Source organism: Oncorhynchus mykiss, chromosome 5 (genome assembly GCF_057628025.1).
Source record: "Oncorhynchus mykiss isolate SJ-2025 chromosome 5, ASM5762802v1, whole genome shotgun sequence".
In the NCBI taxonomy this organism is placed as follows: Eukaryota; Metazoa; Chordata; class Actinopteri; order Salmoniformes; family Salmonidae; genus Oncorhynchus; species Oncorhynchus mykiss.
In genome coordinates, this window is record NC_143026.1 from 24,681,149 (window position 1) to 24,704,109 (window position 22,961).

Here is a 22,961-nt window from a genome sequence, read left to right on the forward strand (position 1 = left end):
ATAAAACATACGGTTTGTCATCAAGGTTACCTTTTGGATCGTCTGAGCATGGCCCCGCTGAGAAAGTGTGGCATGGTAAAGTTGGAGAGCACCGTCCACAGACTGGAGTCCGACATTGTGCCAAAGTCATGCCAGCCTCCTCCAGGAAGCGGGACGTGGGGTCTCAGAAGACACGGCGAAGAGAAGCGCCGGGTGTCAGTGACATGGGGGTGGGGGGCGACCCATCCCCTACAACAGTCCCAGCGACAAGCACCCCTACTCAAACAGACACCCTCCTCCTCCAAGGCTGCAAACTTACTCTGCTGTACGGGCACATCTGCAGCCAGCTGCGGCATACACACACACTGGCAGAGCAGACACTGCAGCGTCCTTTAACTGCTGTCCCAAAACCCAAAAAGAAAAAGTACTCCAGGGATTGCCAACACTTTAACATCAGGTGGTTATAAGCCTCTACGACAGGGACACCTTATAACAGCATACTTTTGCTTTTCCTGTCTGTGTATATCTGTATCCCATACACTCACTCAACCTGCTCCCTCTCTACCAGCTCAACATGCTCCATATCATGTAACAGGCGGCATCTACCACTCCGCGTCCCAGGCAGGGGGAGGGGTTAGTGTGGCGCTGCATCATCAGCAGACATTGCGGTGCATTCACAGCTTTCACAATCTGGCACCCCTCCAGAACGTCCCATGGGCTGGCCGGTCTTAAGCACACACTCTTGACAGTTGGCTGTTGAATTTGGCTGAGATCAGCCTGCATGTGTGTGTTAAAAGGGGGCTGGGCAGGCAGCTGGGTAAGAGGAGAGGCATGCAGCCATACGATCAACAGGAGATAGCATGGCGTCAACAGTGATCTCAGTCAGGTTCCTGTTACACAGTGTGCCTCCACCTGAGGAGCCTGGTGAGATACCTCTCCCTGAGGGGAAACACTAACACTCATTGACACCCAGTCAAGGAAAAAGGATGGGAACCAATTACGGGACACATGCATTGACTACTCACTGATTTAGTACTCCAAAAGTGGCCAAAGTACAACCAATGAGTCTTTCCTGAAACCACGTTACCTGACCAGGAAGAAATCCTGGCTCTATCTAGCTGTAGATGGTCTTCTGTCTGCATTGCACGGAGACTTGCTATGGTTCTATCGTACAATCATATGACCTGGCCAAGAAAAAGTCACATGATCTGTAAAAACAAGGTCACACTGTCTGTAAAAACCCAGAGTCCCTGAATGATAAGGTCACATGATCTAAAAACTCAGGGTCCCTTGATGATAACAAGGTCAGATGGTCTGTAAAAACTCATGCTCACTTGATAACAAGGTCACATGGTCTGTAAAAACTCAGGCTCACTTGATAACAAGGTCACATGGTCTGTAAAAACTCAGGCTCACTTGATAACAAGGTCACATGGTCTAAAAACTCAGGCTCACTTGATAACAAGGTCACATGGTCTGTAAAACCTCAGGCTCACTTGATAACAAGGTCACATGGTCTGTAAAAACCCAGGGTTCCTTGTCCGGACCTGTGATATAACACGCTCCTAAATTGTGAAGCAATGATGCTAACGTCAGGTAGCAGTGCAGGACTCTCAGCCCCCCTTTCTGTGTCCCAGTAGAGCCATGTGACAGGCACATCCCTACTCTAATTATGGTTTAGCTCTGCTTCTGGGCTCCAGATAAGTGAGGGTGATTTCAAAGGCAAACACTTTTACCGGTACATTAGTTGTTATTAGATGGAGCTGTGCAGACTAGTCCGAAGATACATTTGAAGTCAAACTTCATTGGAAGCGCATTCATTGCGCAGGGATTTCTATTGGTTAATACATGTTTCTGCGGCCTGTCATGGACTTTTTTTATATATTTTTTATTTCACCTTTATTTAACCAGGTAGGCTAGTTGAGAAAAAGTTATAATTTGCAACTGCGACCTGACCAAGATAAAGCATAGCAGTGTGAACAGACAACAGAGTTACACATGGAGTAAACAATTAGCAAGTCAATAACACAGTAGAAAAAAAAGAGAGTCTATATACATTGTGTGAAAAAGGCATGAGGAGGTAGGCGAATAATTACAATTTTGCAGATTAACACTGGAGTGATAAATGATCAGATGGTCATGTACAGGTAGAGATATCGGTGTGCAAAAGAGCAGAAAAGTAAATAAATATAAACAGTATAGGGATGAGGTAGGTAAAATTGGGTCGGCTATTTACCGATAGACTATGTACAGCTGCAGCGATCGGTTAGCTGCTCAGATAGCAGATGTTTGAAGTTGGTGAGGGAGATAAGTCTCCAACTTCAGCGATTTTTGCAATTCGTTCCAGTCACAGGCAGCAGAGAACTGGAATGAAAGGCGGCCAAATGAGGTGTTGGCTTTAGGGATAATCAGTGAGATACACCTGCTGGAGCGCGTGCTACGGGTGGGTGTTGCCATCGTGACCAGTGAACTGAGATAAGGCAGAGCTTTACCTAGCATGGACTTGTAGATGACCTGGAGCCAGTGGGTCTGGCGACGAATATGCAGCGAGGGCCAGGCGACTAGAGCATACAGGTCGCAGTGGTGGGTGGTATAAGGTGCTTTAGTAACAAAACGGATGGCACTGTGATAAACTGCATCCAGTTTGCTGAGTAGAGTGTTGGAAGCTATTTTGTAGATGACATCGCCGAAGTCGAGGATCGGTAGGATAGTCAGTTTTACTAGGGTAAGTTTGGCGGCGTGAGTGAAGGAGGCTTTGTTGCGGAATAGAAAGCCGACTCTAGATTTGATTTTAGATTGGAGATGTTTGATATGAGTCTGGAAGGAGAGTTTACAGTCTAGCCAGACACCTATGTACTTATAGATGTCCACATATTCTAGGTCGGAACCATCCAGGGTGGTGATGCTAGTCGGGCGTGCGGGTGCAGGCAGCGAACGGTTGAAAAGCATGCATTTGGTTTTACTAGCGTTTAAGAGCAGTTGGAGGCCACGGAAGGAGTGTTGTATGGCATTGAAGCTCGTTTGGAGGTTAGATAGCACAGTTTCCAAGGACGGGCCGGAAGTATACAGAATGGCGTCGTCTGCGTAGAGGTGGATCAGGGAATCGCCCGCAGCAAGAGCAACATCATTGATATATACAGAGAAAAGAGTCGGCCCGAGAATTGAACCCTGTGGCACCCCCATAGAGACTGCCAGAGGACAGGACAGCATGCCCTCCGATTTGACACACTGAACTCTGTCAGCAAAGTAGTTGGTGAACCAGGCAAGGCAGTCATCAGAAAAACCGAGGCTACTGAGTCTGCCGATAAGAATATGGTGATTGACAGAGTCGAAAGCCTTGGCAAGGTCGATGAAGATGGCTGCACAGTACTGTCTTTTATCGATAGCGGTTATGATATCGTTTAGTACCTTGAGCGTGGCTGAGGTGCACCCGTGACCGAGGTGCACCCGTGACCGGCTCGGAAACCAGATTGCACAGCGGAGAAGGTACGGTGGGATTCGAGATGGTCAGTGACCTGTTTGTTGACTTGGCTTTCGAAGACCTTAGATAGGCAGGGCAGGATGGATATAGGTCTGTAACAGTTTGGGTCCACTTAGACAGATATGCTGACTGGTGTCTGATGGTGGCATTCGTAACTGCTGGTTATACAATCTAATATACACAACTGAATTATAATTTTATTAACACAATTCTAAATGTATAGGAATGTTGCTAAATTCTGCTTGGTGTTGACCTGAAATTACAGCGTCAATTACAAAATCTTAAACTCAAAATCTGCAGTGGTCTAAGGCTGTGCCACCAGAGACTGAAGAAAGCACTATCATGTAGGCTCTTCCTTTATGTGCAATCAGTGAAAGCATTACCATGTTTATTAAAGACGGATTTAATGAGTCTAAATACAACATCTGAAATGAATCTGACTTATGGTCATGAGGAGAAGATGGTTGCAGATGATTTTGAACATTAGCGTTACATATGCGAAGAAAGGGTTGTTAATAGCTGGGTTGTTAATAGCTGGGTTGTTAATAGCTGGGTTGTTAATAGCTGGGTTGTTAATAGCTGGGTTGTTAATAGTTGTTTTTGAGATATTCAGATATTCATTCAGTGTGGTTAATATTACGGATGTCTACGAGAGCACGTTAATAGGCCCCTGTGGAGTGGATTTACAGTGGTTAAATGTAAACAAAATATTTTTTATTTGTCAATAACTTAGCCATCTTTTGACCAGTCTCTTAACATAGTTTGAGAGAAGCTAAGACATGTACCATGTGATTACATTTGTGTATTTTACCCCCTTTTCTCCCCAATCTCGATCTTGTCTCATCGCTGCAACTCCCCAACGGGCTTTGGAGGTGAAGGTCGAGTCACGCATTCTCCGAAACATGACCTGCCAAACCGCACTTCTTGACACCCGCCCGCTTAACCTTAACCTGGAAGCCAGCCGAACCAATGTGTAGGAGGAAACACCGTTCACCTGACGACCAGGGTCAGCCTGAAGGCGCCCGGCCCGCCACAAGGAGTCGCTAGAGTGTGATGAGCCAAGTAAAGCCCCCCCCCCCAGCCAAACCCTCCCCTAACCTGGATGACGCTGGGACGATTGTGCACCGCCCTATGGGACTCCCAATCACAGCTGGTTGTGATACAGCCCGGGATCTTACCCAGGTCTGTAGTGACGCATCTTGCACTGCCGTAGACCACTACGCTACTCGGGAAGAATAAGAATTTGAAGCATATTTTAACATATGTGCTCCTACTGGTATAGTGTGGCATCTTTGAAAGCATCAACGTTCTTTTTCCGAACTCTTCATGGACTAAGAGTCCAAAGATCATTTTTTTTTTATAAATCTGGCTTTTAGTCCATGAGAATACGTTATTTTAATAATTATTTTAAGCATTAGCGTTAGAGTCAAAAAGGTAAATTGTTAATAGTTTTCCATTTTTTTTTTTTAGATATCAATGCCAAACACAGTAATGTCTTTGCTGAACCTAAGAAATGTTGACAGTTGACAGGACTTTGTGGAGTGGATTTACAAAGGATATAAGTGGGCAAATAAAATAGGTTTTTCAAAGAATTTCCACATTTCCAAGGAGGAAAGTCTATCCTGACAGACCTTATGGGTCCTTGAGGCAAATGTGTTCAGCATTAGGAAAGACAACTACATACAAATTTAAGTCTCCACATACAAAGTTTCATGTCTCTAAGTGAGACCTCTTATAACAGCACCACCTATAGGTGGTGACCTGACGTGCTAATTCTCTTGCCCTTGATTTACAGTAATGGGCTGCAAATATTTTAGGGAAAATTATACATTCTGTGCAGCACAGCAATTAGCCGAGTAGACTAATCTCTCCTAATTCATTAATCCTGATTAAAGTTCACTCTGTTCTCTGGAATCACTGTGAAACATTATTGTCCTGATGGCTAATATTACACATAGGGGATGACTCACACCAGACACTTGACTTCAAAAGGATTTGTACTTAAAATGGATTAGCTGATGGATACCCAGCCTGCCCTTGCTGGTTAGCCTAGCGAGTCGTCATATCATTTGCTCATTGACTGGTTAGCATTGGCAAGCTAATGTAGCGACTGATTTGTCTTTTGTTACTTAAAGGGTAATCTCTCATTGACAGAGCAAGTATCTGACCAAACAGGCAAGATTTTATTTCTGAGTTAAGCAACGTCATGTCTACTGAACAGGTAAGCATGACCACTAGTAGAAAAAAATCTAAACAAGACAATACTGTAAAATAAATGTACAAAGTGACAATGTCCTGCTGACAGGGTAAACAAACTTGAGAAATCTAACAAGCATGCTAATGTCTGAGGTGTTCACCATACTTGTCAGTGAAGACCTTCCCATTGGTTACTCACAATGTGACACTAAAAACTGTAAACACAGGGCATACTTATGATACCCATTCAAGGAAAGGTCAATTACAGAGTCAAATTTCATATAAACAAACATGCCAACATTTTTGATAGGAAAAGCAAAATGCAGATAGAATAAAATAGCATCAATGATGTGATGATTTTGGAGATCCTCACTTTCCTATTTATTCTCAATTAAGAGGTTTTCTAGTTTCAACTAGGAATATTACAACAACAATACTGTATTGCACAAATGCTGCAATCTTTGTGAAATTGATTCACTTGAACTAGGCTTCTGCTCCTCTCAACAGAAATGTAAGTGTAGTTAGCAGCACAAGTTGGTCAGAGGTGATGTGAGGGGGCGTTGTGCTACTCATTGATGAACGCTTGGTTGTCAAGGACTTTGTCTTTCATACTGTCTGTATATTGACAACTGAAAGTATGTCTGGCGTAAACACATGCCCTGCCAATGGCTTATAGGAAGTATAGCATATTATCTAAAGAATATTCCTGACAAACACTACACAAACGGTATAAATGACAACATTCCCCTCCAAACATCACCAACAGTAACCACAAACACATTTACACTACAGCAGTAACATGAGCATGAAGCTGACGCATACATGTGCCTTGTCATCACAGTTTGTTACATTTATTTATCCAAAATAAGAATCATTTCCGAAATTTAGAATGGTTACTCTTGCACTTCACTAATTAAAATCTGGGGCCTCATTTATAAAAGGTACATATTTATGTAAATATTTATGTGGATCATTGCTAAAAATACGTAAGTATAAAAATATTGATTAATAAACTTGGCGTACACCATATATATGTACACCATGTTTCCCGTTATAAAATCAGACCTGTACTAAAACTGTGCGCGAGTGAAATATCATTAGCTTGAAAAACACACACCATTCACCTTTTATGGTGACAATAACACCCTTAATTTGCTGTATAATTTGGAACTATTGGAATTAGGCAACGGCAGTTTTTAAAAGAAAGAGCAATGGTACATTTTATCAAATATTTTTGGTATTTGGCAGAATATTTTTATATTTTGCAGTAACTTATGCTGTATTTGGCAAAGTACTGTGACAATTAACAAAATAAAAAAACAATGGCCAATTGTTGTGAACCCGCCAGCAGAACATTTCAATTCAACAATGTCTGCATTGACTTTACCTCAAAACTTAATACGCTCGACTTTTCGCAAATTCTGACACATTGTCTAAGCCTACACATTTTTTATATCAGTACCTACAGTAGTGATGGCAGGTAGCCTTGGGCCAGTAATCGAAAGGTTGCTGGTTTGAATACCCAAGCCGACAAGGTTAAAAATGTGCCAATGGGCCCTTGAGCAACGCACTTTACCCTAATACGCTCCAAGGGTGCCGTACTACAATGGCTGACCCTGTAAAACACCACATTTCACTGCACCTATCCTATGGAAAGTATTCAGACCCCTTGACTTTTTCCACATTGTTACTTTACAGCCTTATCCTAAAATGGATTAAATGAAAACATTTCCTCAATCTACACACAATACCCCATATTTACAAAGCGAAAACAGTGATTGCTAATTAATATAACAATTAAAAACAGAAATACCTTATTTACATAAGTAGCAACTTGATTGGAGTCCACCTGTGGTAAATTCAATTGATTGGACATGATTTGGAAAGGCGCACACCTGTCTATACAAGGTCCCACAGTTGACAGTGCACATCAGAGTAAAAACCAAGTAATGGGGTTGAAGGAATTGTCCGTAGAGTTCCGAGACAGGATTGTGTCATTGAACAGATCTGGGGAAGGGTACCAAAAAATTTCTTCAGCATTTGAAGGTCCCCAAGAACACAGTGGCCTCCATCCTTAAATGGAAGAAGTTTGGAAACACCAAGACTCTTCTTAGAGCTGGCCGCCCGGCCAAACTGAGCAATCAGGGGAGAAGGGCCTTGGTCAGGGAAGTGACCAAGAACCCCATGGTCACTCTGACAGAGTGCCAGAGTTGCTCTGTGGAGATGGAAGAACCTTCCACAGAAGGACAACAATCTCCGCAGCACTCCACCAATCAGGCCTTTATGGTAGAGTGGCCAGACGGAAGCAAAAACTCAGTAAAATGTATTTGAAATCCCTTGAGTGGCCCAGCGAGAGCCCGGACTTGAACACAATCGAACATCTCTAAAGAGACCTGAAAATAGCGATGCTCCTCATCCAACCTGACAGAGCTTGAGAGGATCTGCTTAGAAGAATGGGAGAAACTCCCCAAATACAGGTGTGCCAAGCTTTTAGCGTCATACCCCAAAATAATCGAGGCTGTAATCTTTGCCAAAGGTGCTTCAACAAAGTACTGAGTAAAATGTCTGAATACTTATGCAAATGTGTTCCGTTTTCTTTTTAAAATAAACGTTCAAACATTTCTAAAAACCTGTTTCTGCTTTGTCATTATGGAGTATTGTGTGTAGATTGATGAGGGGGGGAAAACAATTCAATATATCTTAAAATAGGCTGTAACGTAACAAAATATGGAAAAAGTCAAAGGGTCTGAAGTACATTCTTCAATATAAAATAACTGCCTGTTCATCTTTTAAATTAGACTATTATAAACTGGGCTGCCAATGAGATCTTGTACAGAAAAACCTAAAATACATAGCTTATCCATTTACTAGGCCCAATTAAATGAGTGATGTGCATGGTCATTTGTATGGCTACTTTGGGACCGCATAATGGCCAGAAAAGGTGAGGAATTTACTCTGCAATGGTTATGAAAATGAAATGGATAGGGCATGTATTCTCATGTCTAATTATTATTTTATTTAACTAGGCAAGTCTGTTAAAAAAAACATTCTTATTTACAATTTTGGATTCTAAAAAACCCCACAGATTTTCACTCTTCTTACTAACGTCATATGGCTGCATCTTGCTATGAGGCGATGTTTTCCTTTATGTATGCTTGGGCGTGTCATCAAAACGTGCATACGTATGGTTTGAATATTGCATGGCGGTAAGGAACGTTTTTATCAATGCCAACTTTATCAGGAAAATGTGGGACAATATTATGTACGTACGGAACGTTTATAAATGAGGCCCGGTAGCCTATCAATCAAACAAGCATGTTTCTCAGAAAGGATGAACTCCTTTCCCCTTTGTCCTGTCCTTCCCATCCCAAATAAATTGGTGAAAGAGGGGAGAAGACTAGGGATTCTGGAAACATTAATGAACAGGAATGGTTAGTACAACAAAAGGAGGGGTCGGGCTCAATGAACCTGCTGAATGTGTGAAACCAGAGGAACCTACTCCAGGAACAAAAGGCTGATTCAGGGCAGCTCGGCAGGCGACAACAAGATACAGTGAAGAGGACCGTGTGACCTGCTATCTCTGACAGCATTAGTGTGCCGAGAGGAGAGAAAATAAGGACTTAGGGAAAGAGCGAAGAGAGAGAAAATTGAAGGGGAACAATCTGGGAGACAGCCATGTCCCCCTCCTACTCGGTCACTTCTCCAGATGATACAGACTCCCTTTGAAGTCTTGACAAGAATCAGCCAGAGTAGCAAGCAGCACAGGCTCACTGACCAGAATATACTCATATAGAAACTATTGACTAGGGCTGGGTTTGGCCAGAGACATCACAATACATTATTATCACGATACTTAGGTGCTGATACGATATGCATTGCGAGTCTATATTTATCACGATTCGATACTGCAATGTTATTGTGATTCGATGTTCCAAACATACTGCTCACGAGATGTCTGCTGCAGAGGGACAAGAGAGAGCCATAATAACAACAAGTTTTGCTCAGTGCTGAAAACATGCTGGCTTACCATTTAAAAAGAAAATTGTGGCCAAGCTATAGGAGGATAAATACTGAAGTTGTGGCACAGGTACAGACAACTAGCGATAGCTAACATTAACTACCTAGCAACAAATGGTGAACCAGAAAGTATAATGCATCAAAACGAGGAATCGGGCTCAATGACCCAGTTGAATATGCAAAACCAGAGGAACCTACCCCAGGAACAAAAGGCTGATTCAGGGCAGCTCGCCAGGCTACACATCAAGAGACAGTGAAGAGTTACTGTTTTTTCTGCTACCGCACGACAAGCGATACCAGAGTGTCAAGTCTAGGACCAAAAGGCTGCTCAACAGCTTCTACCCACAAGCCATTAGACTGCTGAACAATTCATAAAAATCATCACCGGACTATTTACATTGACAGCCCCCCATCTCTTGTACACTGCTGCATCTCGCTGTTCATTTGTTACCTATGCATAGTCACTTGGCCCCCACCTACATGTACAGGTTACCTCAACTAGCCTGTACCCCTATACACTGACTCGGTACCGGTGCCCCCTGTATATAGCCTCGTATTGTAATTCTTATTGTGTTACTTTTTATTACTACTTTTTATTTTAGCCTACTTGGTAATATTTTCTTCTTCTTGAACTGCTCTGTTGGTTAAGGACTTGTAAGTAAGCATTTCACGGTAAAGTCTACACTTGTTGTATGTGGCAAATAAAGTTTGATTTGAAGAGGACAGAGTGACCTATCTCCGACATTATTAGTGTGAAAAGCGAAGAGGAGAGAAAACAAGGACATCAAGAGAGAGAAAAGTTAAGGGGAACACTCAGGGAGACAGCCATGTCCCCCTCCGTCACTTCCCCAGATGATTCAGAGTCCCTTTGAAGTGCTGACATGCATCAGCCATAGTAGTGTGAAGCACGGGCTCACAGACTGGGTAGTTTCTATAAGAGTAAATTCTGCTATTGACTAGGGCTGGGGATTGCCAGGGACCTTATGATATGATTATATCGTGATACTTGGGTGCCGATACGACATGCATTGTGATTCTATTTGTATCACGAAAACATGTAGGCTTATCATTTAAAAAGAAGATTGAGGCCAAGCTACAGTATAGGCTGAGAAATACCCAAATTTTGGCCCAGGTACAGCCAACTAGTGATATACATGGGGCTCTATTTTCAGCTGGCGTTAAAGCCAGCTCTAGTGTCAAACACACACTCTTTGGGAATTTCGACTTGATAAAGCCAGCGCTCTGATATTTTCCAAAAGCTGGTCTTAGTAGTAATGCAATTGGTTAGGGTATCAATTTTTCCAGCGGAGGCACACAGTAGCCTAATCAATAGCTGACTAAACTCCACTACAGATAATCAATAATCAAATACAATTTCCTTGTTGAGATTCAATTGGCATATGCGCATCTGCGCTGAGATGCCATCTTGTTGAAGTATGGATTTCAGCAAACAAAGAAAGGCACGCAACTACCGAGGACAAACTTAGGTACAAGGTAAGCATTTCAGAATTTACATTTTAGAAGTATTGACCATGGGTGAAACGATGTAATCGTTGGGTGGAGTTCATCAGAAACTTCATTCACCATGGAGTGGAATCTATAAAATGTTTTATAAAAAAATTATATCACAAGAAGCAAAACAGTCAGACATTCCCGTTGTTTCTTTACATTGGACATTGTTTTTGTCCATGAAGCTTCTGTGAAAAGTTTGGCTTGCTTAAGCGATGCACATTGAATGAAAAGTGTCAGTGACGATAGGAAGTCTGTTTAGGAACAAACTATTTAACAATAGACTGCTTATTGTTTTATCATCTTGTAAAAAAAAAACTGCATCTTTCACTTTCATCTGTTGGACATAACTGTCAAAATGTGGGAATTCCGATCGATGTCCTTGACGCTGAATCCATGTGAAGCTTAGGCTATTTTCCTGTTCCTTTGTTTACCTATCATTTACATTTTAGCCAATTAGCAGACGCTCTTATCCAGAGCGACTTACAGGAACAATTATGGTTAACTGCTTTGCAAATTCTTCACCTGGTTGGTTCAGGGATTTGAACCAGCGACCTTTCGGTTAATGGCCAAACGCTCTTAACTGCTAGGCTACCTGCTGCCTGTGGCAAAGTCATTAACAGGCCATATCATGCGATGGTAAGCTAATCTTATTATAACGTTTGGGGAATGTCCAATTGCCCATGGCTCGAACATGCAGTGCCTTTCTGAAAAAGTACACACCCCACACACTCGTTCAATACAACTGGTAATTCTGGAAAAAAACAGGGTCAAATAATGACGTCAGTTATCTTCAGGTCGGAAAGTCGAAGCTATAGAAAGAGTCAGAGTTCCCAAGCTGGAATTCTGAGTTGGGTGACTGTAGCTAGCTAGCTACGTCTAAACAAAAGACTCCACTATGCAAGCAACCACTACAATGTAACTGTTACCGTTAACAGCTTCTGTATCCTGTGCATGTGAGAAACACACTTGGATTTTATTTGATATAGTGTGTGTTTAATGAGACGGTAAATGTGAAGAACCACATGACCTGCATCAAAGTCAGATTAGGATATAGGCCAAGGGCTAGATCAAGTGTATATTTACTACCACTTTTATTTACTCATTTCACCACTTTTATTCTTGAAATCTTTGGTTGTTTCCTTACACTGTGACTCCTTAGAGATGGGTGGGGTTTAAAAGGATGTGAACGACGCTGAATGGGTGGAGACAAAGAAGAGCTCTCCAGTAGGTGTACCAAAACATTCACGGGCCATTTTCTCAAATGTGGAGTTTCAAGTTTAACTTTCAAAGCAGAATTACTTTCCCATTGTTCCTCAACTGTAGTGTATGATATACCATTTTCTAGCTCAGCCTCTACTTTCATCCAATGTAAAAAAAATAATAAAAAAACACCATTTTAAATTTTGCTACATGGGACCAAATCCAGGTGGTGGGTCACATATAAGCACTGTGTCTTCCATCAAAGCTGCTCCAAAAGCAGCATATTTCAGAGAGAAATCCAAAAACAGACTTCTGTCAGAATAAAGAGATGATTGCATGCAATTTCGAATCAACCATTCACAATCCAGCACGATTTGTTCCTCAACCCCAAAAAACAAAATGGCCTTGATGGTCGAAAAAGAGCTTGTAACGCTTACCTCCAAAAATGAAACGCGTGCAGCGGGCTGAGCGGGCTGCAAGGACTTGTGGGTGTCGGGCTCAAGCTTCGGGGCGTGAGGCTGGAAGTTAAATGTAAGTTTTGTAAATAGTGATTCCTTTAGCACACTAAATTTGCACAGGACAATGGTTACTCTCACTTAGAAGGCCTGAGGGGATTTGGGCTGATGTATGCAGACACATACCCTGTTCTCCTAGCTAGCTGACATACATTTATCACAGCAGCACAGCATAACAAATGGTCCCCTTTGAAATGAAACAAAATGGTGTTCTGGAAATAGGTTACCAAGGTACTTGTCTACCCACACAACACAGGTTTAACTTCTTAGAGGATTAGAAACGGTTTGGTCTTTGAGGTTTGATTGGTTTAAGTGATTATAATAGAAAGGGTCCAAACTATCCACACAGGTGGAGAGTGAAACCTGAAACAGGTACACAATGAAACCAACTCCTCCTTGAAATCGGAGGAATTCATAAATGCTATGAGAAGGCAAATCATGTAACGTAGGCCTTCTTGTGTTACTTTTTGATTGATTAGATTTAGTTGATTTACAAAATATTTTATTAACTCTATTTCTTGAACTGCACTGTTGGTTAAGGGCTTGTATGTAAGCATTTCACGGTAAGTTCTACACCTGTTGTATTTGACGCATGTGACAAATAAAATGTGATTTGATTCTACTCCTTTACAGTAACTTCACTGGCAAGGAAAGAAAGCTCACTTGTTAAAGGTCTTCACTTTACATGTGATAGATATATTTTAGCCCTCCAAACCAGTGTTAACTGAGTTATCCAAATAGAAAAATCTGACAGACTTTTGCCTGCTATCATAGCAGTTAGTAGACAAAATCTATAATGATTAGAAAATAATAGTATCTCAACAGTATCAGTTGTCCATGATTAAACACTGGTATTGTTCCATAGAGCTGATGAATTGAAAATCAAACCATATAGACTTTCCTGTCAGTAATGACACTGAACTGGATCTAAATTAAATGACTAGGCAACGTATATGCCTACAGAGCAATACCTGCACTTGCTTAAGCCTCGGAGGACGCAAACAAACATGTGCCTTGGTGACCAGAGAGCCACCGCCTTCATGGGTCATTACACTAAGAACTAATCTGTGTGATGTGCAATAGGAAAACAACAGGGCCATAACAGAGCCTGTGTTGTCTGCTGAGCAGATTACTGTGACTGGTAGTAGGCAGGAGCCATTAGCCAACAAGGCCTTGGGTATAAGACTACTCTACTGCCAATCAACTTAACGATCATGCCTCACAAATGCATGCCATTTAATAGTCACACTGTCACAATGATTTAGTGGCGTGTTTCGGTATATGTGAGTATGTCTGAGTGTGTTTGTGTGTGTCAGTGTGTCGTCACAACCAAACAGAGGTTGTGCGGCAGTCCTCTGCTCGACACGCACACACACAGTCCCTGTCGCTAAATCAATGCAGAGGATTTGACATCACACATCCTGCTGCGTACGCTGCTACAGTACTGAAGCTGTATGTGGCAATGCTGCATAATGCTAAACGCTCCACAACGCTTGTTGTAGCTACAGAGAAATAACAACAACAAAAGGTGCAGCAGCAGGGGCCAATGAAGCTGTCTGCTGCAGTGTGGAGCAGAAAAGAAAGAAAAAATACTCACTCCAATGTCAGTCCTGGAATCCTCAGCCTCTCCCGCTGGGCTTTCATGGCTGAACTGTGCTCGCCCGCTCTATTGTGCACATGATATATTCACACCACTCAGCCACAGAGCCACCCCGCTTATCCTCTACCCTGCACTGAACTGACAAAGAGCCAGAGCCAGTCACCCCCATAGAGGAATGGGGCTAGCCTAACCCTCTCCTCCAACAACAAAATGAGGGGGAGGAGGGGAAAGAAGAGGGGAAACGGCAACAACACTGCAGCTTGTTTCGGGTCCTTCCACCACGTTCCACCTTGTGGTTGTCAGAGGAGATCGTCAGCCTGAGGTGGCAGGGAGGGTGGGGGAGCACAGAGGCAGCACAATACCCCCTTTTCCCCTCCCTTCACACACACCCTCCCCTCTACTTTGCAAAAGCTCACGCTCACTCATTCGCGTCTCCTCCACCCCTTTCTTCCACTGACTGGTGATTCACTACAGCAACATAGCTCAGAATGTATTCATCCTATATTCTGTCTATCCTTCTTGCCATGCTATACAGTATGCTGTCCATCCTTCTCATCCTCTATGCAGTCTATCCTTTCCATCACGTCATCATGACTGGTCCTGACATCGCAGGGTGTCCTCACAGCACACAATGTCACTGCAGGGCTACATTCATTTCCATATCTCCTCCATTCAAAACCATGTCATACTAGAAAATGTGCACCCTACATTTGTCATTCCTACCTGTGGATTTCCAACATCCAGAATAAAGCAATGGAAGAAATGAGCAGTCATTTTGGGGGAAGGCGCAAGAGCATGCCTCAGAAGGCTAATAATATAGTGGGAAGATCCCCCACTACCCTCATCCTCCTGCCCCCCACCACCCCTGCAGTGCTTTAGTACACCTCTGGGGCAAGTGCTTATTCACCGATAAAACACACCCTGACGTGCATCATCTGCCTTTTACTGTTGTACAATATATATTGCTAAATAATCACGGTGTACTCTACATAACATACGTCGAGTCAATAACTACATTATTGATAGTCTATCATGATGATAATATACTGGAGGATCAATTAGAAAACAGCCAAGGAGAGACTTTCAGTCACATCAAAGTACACAGGGAATTGGGTCTTTAAATAGCTGTGAAATACACTAATGTACTGTATATAGGCTACAGGCTATGCAGTCAAGCAGTCTGTAGTCTCAAATGTTTCTCTGGAAGCACATTCAATATAGATTGAAGAGTGGAAAAAGTGCCGGCCAACAGTGCAGTCAACTGTTTCCAGGACTCCTTCCAAACAGCCTATCACAGAGTGCAGAGTGAAGCAGACAGACAGATAATGCACTAATGTTGCCTCTCTTCAGAAAACCTATCAATTGTTTATTACTGGGAGCCAGGTTTTAGGAAAAAAGCGCTTTTGTAGATGACTGAGCATTGCATCGACTGCAGCAGTAGAGCAGGCAGGCGGGGAGAGCAGGCAGTAACTGGGACATGACAAGGTATGTACCTCTAGTACATTAGAACTAGGGCAGGCATACCTCAAACCAACAGCCACGCCAAGATCCACTCATTCATTTTGTAGCGTAGCAACATAACATAGCGACTCTACAACTGCAGCCTGAACACTTACTCAAATGAACAATCTGGTTTATTCAGAGTTTAGATCATGGCTCTTTTGGAAGTAACTGACACTTTGGGTGACAGTTGATTACATGGAGGAAATTAACAGGTTCACAAAAAAGACAATGAACAACATATGAGCAAACATACACCATTGATATTAGAGGTCGACCGATTAATCGGAATGGCCGATTAATTAGGGCCGATTTCGAGTTTATAACAATCTGTATTTTTGGACACCGATTGTGGCCGATTACATTGCACTCCAAGAGGACATTGCGTGGCAGGCTGACTACCTGTTACAGGAGTGCAGCAAGAAGCCAAGGTAAGTTGCTAGCTAGCATTAAACTTACCTTATAAAAAAAAAACAATCAATCTTAACATAATCACTAGTTAACTACACATAGTTGATGATATTACCAGTTTATCTAGCTTGTCCTGAGTTGCATATAATCGATGTGGTGCCTGTTAATTTCTCATCGAATCACCGCCTACGTCACCAAACGGGTGATGATTTAACAAGCGCATTCGCAAAAAAGTACTGTCGTTGCACCAATGTGAACTTAACCATAAACATCAATGCCTTTCTTTAAAATCAATAAACAAGTTTATATTTTTGAACCTGCAAATGTAGTTAATATTGCCTGCTAACATTTATTTTAACTAGGGAAATTGTGTCACTTCTCTTGCGTTCAGTGCAAGCAGAGTCAGAGTATATGCAGCAGTTTGGGCCGCCTGGTTGGTTGCGAACTGTGTGAAGACCATTTCTTAAGTCTATGATTTGATATTTGATAGAGCAGTCTGAGCGATGGTAGGCAGCAGCAGGCTCGTAAGCATTCATTCAAACAGCACTTTCGTGCATTTGCCAGCAGCTCTTCGCTGTGCTTTAAGCTGTTTATGACTTCAAGCCTATCAACTCCCGAGATAAGGCTGGTGTAACCGATGTGAAATGTCAAGCTAGTTAGCGGGGTGCACGCTAATAGCGCTTCAATCGGTGACATCACTAGCTCTGAGACCTTGAAGTAGTTGTTCCCCTTGCAGCTTTTGTGGAGCGATGGGTAACGATGTTTTGAGGGTGGCTGTTGTCAATGTGTTCCTGGTTCGAGCCCAGGTAGCGGCGAGGAGAGGAATGGAAGCTATACTGTTACACTGGCAATACTAAAATGCCTATAAGAACATCCAATAGTCAAAGGTATGTGTAATACAAATGGTATAGAGAGAAATAGTCCTATAATTCCTATAATAACTACAACCTAAAACTTCTTACCTGGGAATATTGAAGACTCATGTTAAAAGGAACCACCAGCTTTCAAATGTTCTCATGTTCTGAGCAAGGAACTTAAACGTTAGCTTTCTTACATAGCACATATTGCACTTTTACTTTCTTCTCCAACACTTTGTTTTTGCATTATTTAAAACAAATGAATCATGTTTCAATATTTATTTGAGGCTAAATTGATTTTATTGATGTATTATATTAAGTTAAAATAAAAGTGTTCATTGTTCATTCAGTATTGTTGTAATTGTCATTATTAAAAATAAATAAGGCCAATTAATCGGTATCGGCGTTGAAAAATTTAATTGGTTGACCTCTAATTGATATAGATGCAGAAAAACAGAAAGTAAGGGGCAAAAGGAAAAAGGACAAAATACATTCACTTGTCTTAAAACATGTTTAAATGAAATGACAGCAATATTCCATCCGGGAATATAGTTTTTGCTTTCTTCTACTTCAGTTAATTGGAATGTCTGTGCTCCTCTTTTTCACCTCTTCTCCGTGGCTCTCTTACAGTAAGTATCACATTTCTTCCATGTCCAATGAACATGAGTCACTGTTATTCTCAAACAGCCATCTGATTGTCCTGCTGAGTTGATGAACTTTGCTTTTGTCAGGTGTTCATTCTCGGCTGTGTTCTGGCCCCCACAGAGACGCTGTCAACACAACCGATGACTGGAGACAGACAACCATACACATGATAGATTTGTCATATTGGACATGTCATAAATCACCAACGAGATTTATTGAAATACTATTTGTTAATGCTGGACATATGCATCAATAAAGCATTATTGAAATACACGCTCTCATTTTTAACTCCAAAAGAGTAAAGTGATATTGATCTTCCCCCTCAGATTTTCTGTGTTGCTCTACCCTACTTTCTCTCCATTGTACCTTTAACAAATAGGTGTAGCTGGCCTATATTTGCTGTATGGAACAAATACAGGAAGTGGCTGCCTACGAATACAAAGAATGGGAGAGAGGATAGCGGGGCAGTAGTTGACCCAAGCACCCAGGAGTTTGTGAAGTAGCCAGTTGTCAAATGACACTGAAGTGTTTTCCGAAACTCTAGACACAGAAGTAAACCGGGCCAATGGCTGTAACATTACCCAGCGCACTACTCTCAATGGGCTTAACACAAACTGGAGCTACGAACACATAGTGTATTTGGAAAGTATTCAGACCCCTTGACTTTTTCCAAATTTTGTTACGTTACAGCCTTATTCTAAAATTGAATACATAGTTTTCCCCCCTCAATCTATACACAATGCCCCATAATGACAGAGCAAAAACAGGTGAAGAAATGTTTGCAAATTTATATTTAAACCCCCCTGGAAATATCACATTTACATAAGTATACAGACCCTTTACTCTACTTTGTTAAAGCACCTTTGGCAGCAATTACTGCCTCGAGTCTTCTTTGGTACAAGCATGGAACACTTGTCCTTGGGGAATTTCTCCCATTCTTCTCTGCCGATCCTCTTGGAAGGTGAACCTTCACCCCAGTCTTAGGTCCTGAGAGCTCTGGAGCAGGTGTTCATCAAGAATCTCTGTACTTTTCGCCAATCATCTTTCCATCGATCCTGACTTGACTCCAAGTCCCTGTCGCTGAAAAACACCCCAACAGAATGTTGCTGCCACCACCATGCTTCACCGTAGGGATGATGCCAGGTTTCCTCCAGACGTGACGCTTCGCATTTAGACCGAAGCGTTCAATCTTGGTTTCATCAGAACAGAGAATCTTGTTTATCATGGTCAGAGTCCTTTAGGTGCATTTTTGCAAACTCTTTTACTGAAGAGTGCCTTCTATCTGGCCACTAACATAAAGGCCAAATTGGTGTGTGCTGCAGAGATGGGAGAACATTCCAGAAGGACAACCATCTCCACAGACGAACTCTGGAACTCTGATGAGTGACCATTGGGTTCCTGGTCACCTCCCTGACCTCCCCCGATTGCTCAGTTTGGCCAAGCGGCCCGCTCTAGGATGAGGCTTCGGTGGTTCAAAACTTCTTCCATTTAAGAATGACGGAGGCCACTGTGTTCCTGGGGACCTTCAATGCGACAATTATTTTGGTACACTTCTCCAGATCTGTGCCTCGTCACAATCCTGTCTCAGAGCTCTACGAACAATTCCTTTGACTTCATGGCTTGGTTTTTGCTCTGACATGCACTGACACACCTTTCCAAATCTGGTCAAATCAATTGAATTTACCACAGGTGGAATCAAATCAAGTTGAAGAAACATCAAGGATGATCAATGGAAACAGGATTAACCTGAGCTCAATTTCGAGTCTCATTGCAAAGGGTCTGAATACTTATGTAAATAAGGTATATGTTTTTTATTTGAGTAAATTTGCGAACATTTCTAAAAACCTGTTTTTCACTTTGTCATTATAGGGTATTGCGTGTAGATTGTTGAGGAATTTTTATTTATTTATAACTTTTTAGAGTAAGGCTGTAATGTAAGAAAATTTGGAAAAAGGGAAGGGGTCTGAATACTTTCCGAATGCACTGCAAGTCAGACTTTCGTCTAAGTGATACATTGACGTCTCTTTTAGGAATCAAACCTATAAATCAAAACCACCACAACAAGGAAGTGTTGAAATGCCCTTCCTCACTTTCCATTGAGATTGAATCCTAGCTTTGTTTGAGTGCATCAACTCATAACATTTTCAAGTATTTCTCGAAGTCAGACAGGAATAGATAAGACATTTTAGCCAAGGGTTCAACTCAAGCATCGATTAAAGGTAGACCATCTTATTCAGTAACGTACATTTTATCACCCAACAAATGCCAGATGTTCCATAAATGGGACAACGCTGACATTCTTCAATACAACATTAAGGGAAAAAAAAGAGGCCAATATGATGTCAAAGCCAATCACCATGGACACCAGAGGCAATAGAGGCCCCTTGGGTCCAAAGACACTGCGTGCGCTTTCGAAAGCGGTCCCCTGACACATATTGGTGGATCATCTCCTTGTCTCCCCTCTGCAGTCAAATCATTCCCCCATCATAATCCATGTCACACTGAAACCTGCCACACAAGCCCATCAGAATAGGCATGAAATACACAGGATGCCTTTAGCTGAGAAGGACTAAACCTGTTGGACTGTGATATTCATAAATGAAACAAATAGCTGGGTGACGCCTTTTGTGTTTTCAAATCCCACTTTATATTGAGGCTTTATCGGCATTCGTAACCAGATCAGGTCCTGTTGCAAATACAGTCAACACCATTCACCTGTAATCCTATAGTGCTCCTGCTGTTTCTTTGCCCTAGCCTGAGGCAGGCAGACAGAGCACCTGACTTAATCCTATCTGGATCCCTTTCAGGGACAATCTCCAGGTAAAAGTTGCCCTCAGGCACAGATCTAGCTTCAGCTTATCCTGCTTGACTCCTTACCGTAACCATTAGGGGGAGGAAACACTAAGGGGCAGATTCATCCTACTCCATATATCGTGTGGTTAAGGCCTGCCTCTCTACCAAAAGGTCACAATATTTTCAGTAATTAATTAAACATGTGCCATCTAAGGCACATGCATCACCTCCAACAGACACCATAATATCCCCTTGAGCGTCTCTCTAGCCCCTCTAGCGTCTATAGACCCTATTCTATAGTGCAGTTGTTCCCAAACTTTTCATAGTCCCGTACCCCTTCAAACATTCAACCTCCAGCTGCGTACCCCCTCTAGCACCAGAGTCAGCACACTCTCAAATGTTGTGTTTTGACATCATTGTAAGCGTGCAAAACACACACACACACACACACACACACACACACACACTATTCAATACATTTATTAAAAATAAGAATGAGTGCGAGTGTCACAACCCGGCTCGTGGGAAGTGAGACTCTTATAGGACCAGGGCACAAATAATATAATCAATAATTTTGCCCTTTATTCAGCCATCTTACATATTGAACCTTATTTGTTCATAAAAAAATTGTGAATAACTCCCCACTGGTTATTGAGAAGGGTGTGCTTGAAAGGATGCACATAACTCTGCAATGTTGGGTTGTATTGGAGAGTCTCAGTCTAAAATCATTTTCCACGCAGTCTGTGCCTGTATTTAGTTTTTATGCTAGTGAGGGCCGAGAATCCACTCTCACATAGGTACATGGTTGCAAAGGGCATCAGTGTCTTAACAGCGCAACCCTATTCTGAGCCCATAAATCTGGCAGTGGCTTCTGATTTAATTCAATTTTCACAGATCCGCTTGTTGCAATTTCGATGTGGCTCTTTTGTTCAGATATTGGTAAGTGGACTGAAGGCAGGGTATGAAAGGGATAACGAATCCAGTTTGTGTAATTCGTTTCGGGAAAGTACCTGCGTAATTGCGCACACAGCTCACCCTGATGCTTTGCTATATCACATTTGACATTGTCCGGAAGCGTTCATTTGCACACAAAAAACATACAATGATGGAAAGGCCTGTGTGTTGTCCATGTTAATGCAGACAGAAAAGAGCTCCAACTTCTTAATCATAGCCTCAATTTTGACCCGCACATTGAATATAGCTGAGGCGAGTCCCTGTAATCCTAAATTCAGATCATTCCGGTGAGGAAAAAACATCACCCAGATAGGCCAGTTGTGTGAAACTCGTCATCATGCTAGCAGTCAGAAAATGATGGTCAGTAAAGGACATAAGCTACTCTAATTTTTTTTTTTAAATGTGTCAAAACTTTGCCCCTTGATAACCAGCGCAATTCTGTACGTTGCAAAAGCGTTACATGGTCGCTGCCCATATCATTGCATAACGCAGAAAATACACGAGAGTTCAGGGGTCTTGCTTTAACAAAATGAACCATTTTCACTGTAGTGTCCAAAACGTCTTTCAAGCTGTCAGGCATTCCCTTGGCAGCAAGAGCCTCTCGGTGGATGCTGCAGTGTACCCAAGTGGCGTCGGGAGCAACTGCTGGCACGCGCGTTATCACTCTACTATGTCTTCCTGTCATGGCTTTTGCACCATCACTACAGATACCAACACATCTTGACCACCAAAGTCCATTTGATGTCACAAAGCTGTCCAGTACTTTAAAAAGATCCTCTCATGATGTCCTGGTTTCCAGAAGAGGATGTCTTCCTTAGATGACCACCCATAAACGTAACAGACATATACCAGGAGCTGTGCCAGGCCCGCCACATCTGTTGACTCATCCAGCTGTAACGCATAGAATTCACTGGCTTGTATGCGACGCAGTAATGGTTTCAAAACGTATCCTGCCATGTCACTGCTGCGTCGTGAAACAGTGCTGTTTGATGAAGACATTGTCTGTATAGTTTTTTTTTGCCTTTTCCCCCAGCATTGTCCCAGCCATATCTGCGGCACCAGGAAGAAGTCCTCCACAATAGTATGGGGCTCGGGAGCTCACCATATAAGAAGCTTCTAGCCCCTTCTTATTAATGGTATCTGTTGCTTTTATACATGTCTTACTACTCAAAAGTCAACTGAATTCTCACACAAAAAGGGCATGTTTTGTTTCTAAATGTCTGTGCAAGAGTGAAGGTCTCAGCAAGTTGTGAGATAGTACTTTTGCACATATAACACACCGTGGCTGAGGAAAGGCACTA

At 42.3% G+C, this 22,961-nt stretch overlaps 1 protein-coding gene across 15 annotated transcripts in view; it reads right to left on the reverse strand.

The window, feature by feature from the left end:
• The window catches only part of LOC110523477 (microtubule-associated serine/threonine-protein kinase 3), a 174,235-nt gene that overhangs the window by 55,186 nt on the left and 96,088 nt on the right, over positions 1 to 22,961 (reverse strand). For 2 of the 15 annotated variants that reach the window (XM_090234265.1, XM_036977106.2), the window contains exons 1-2: positions 14,498 to 15,224; positions 12,823 to 12,903 (exon numbers count right to left, since the gene is read on the reverse strand). The exons of 7 other annotated variants lie outside the window; for them this stretch is intronic. In XM_090234265.1, the coding sequence (XP_090090391.1) occupies positions 12,823 to 12,903; positions 14,498 to 14,544 (128 nt within the window). In that variant the 5' untranslated portion in view covers positions 14,545 to 15,224. Of the gene's footprint in view, positions 1 to 30; positions 680 to 12,822; positions 12,904 to 14,497; positions 15,225 to 22,961 lie in introns of those variants that run through there. 6 more of the 15 variants (XM_090234268.1, XM_090234267.1, XM_090234261.1 and 3 more) reach the window with 3 other exon arrangements.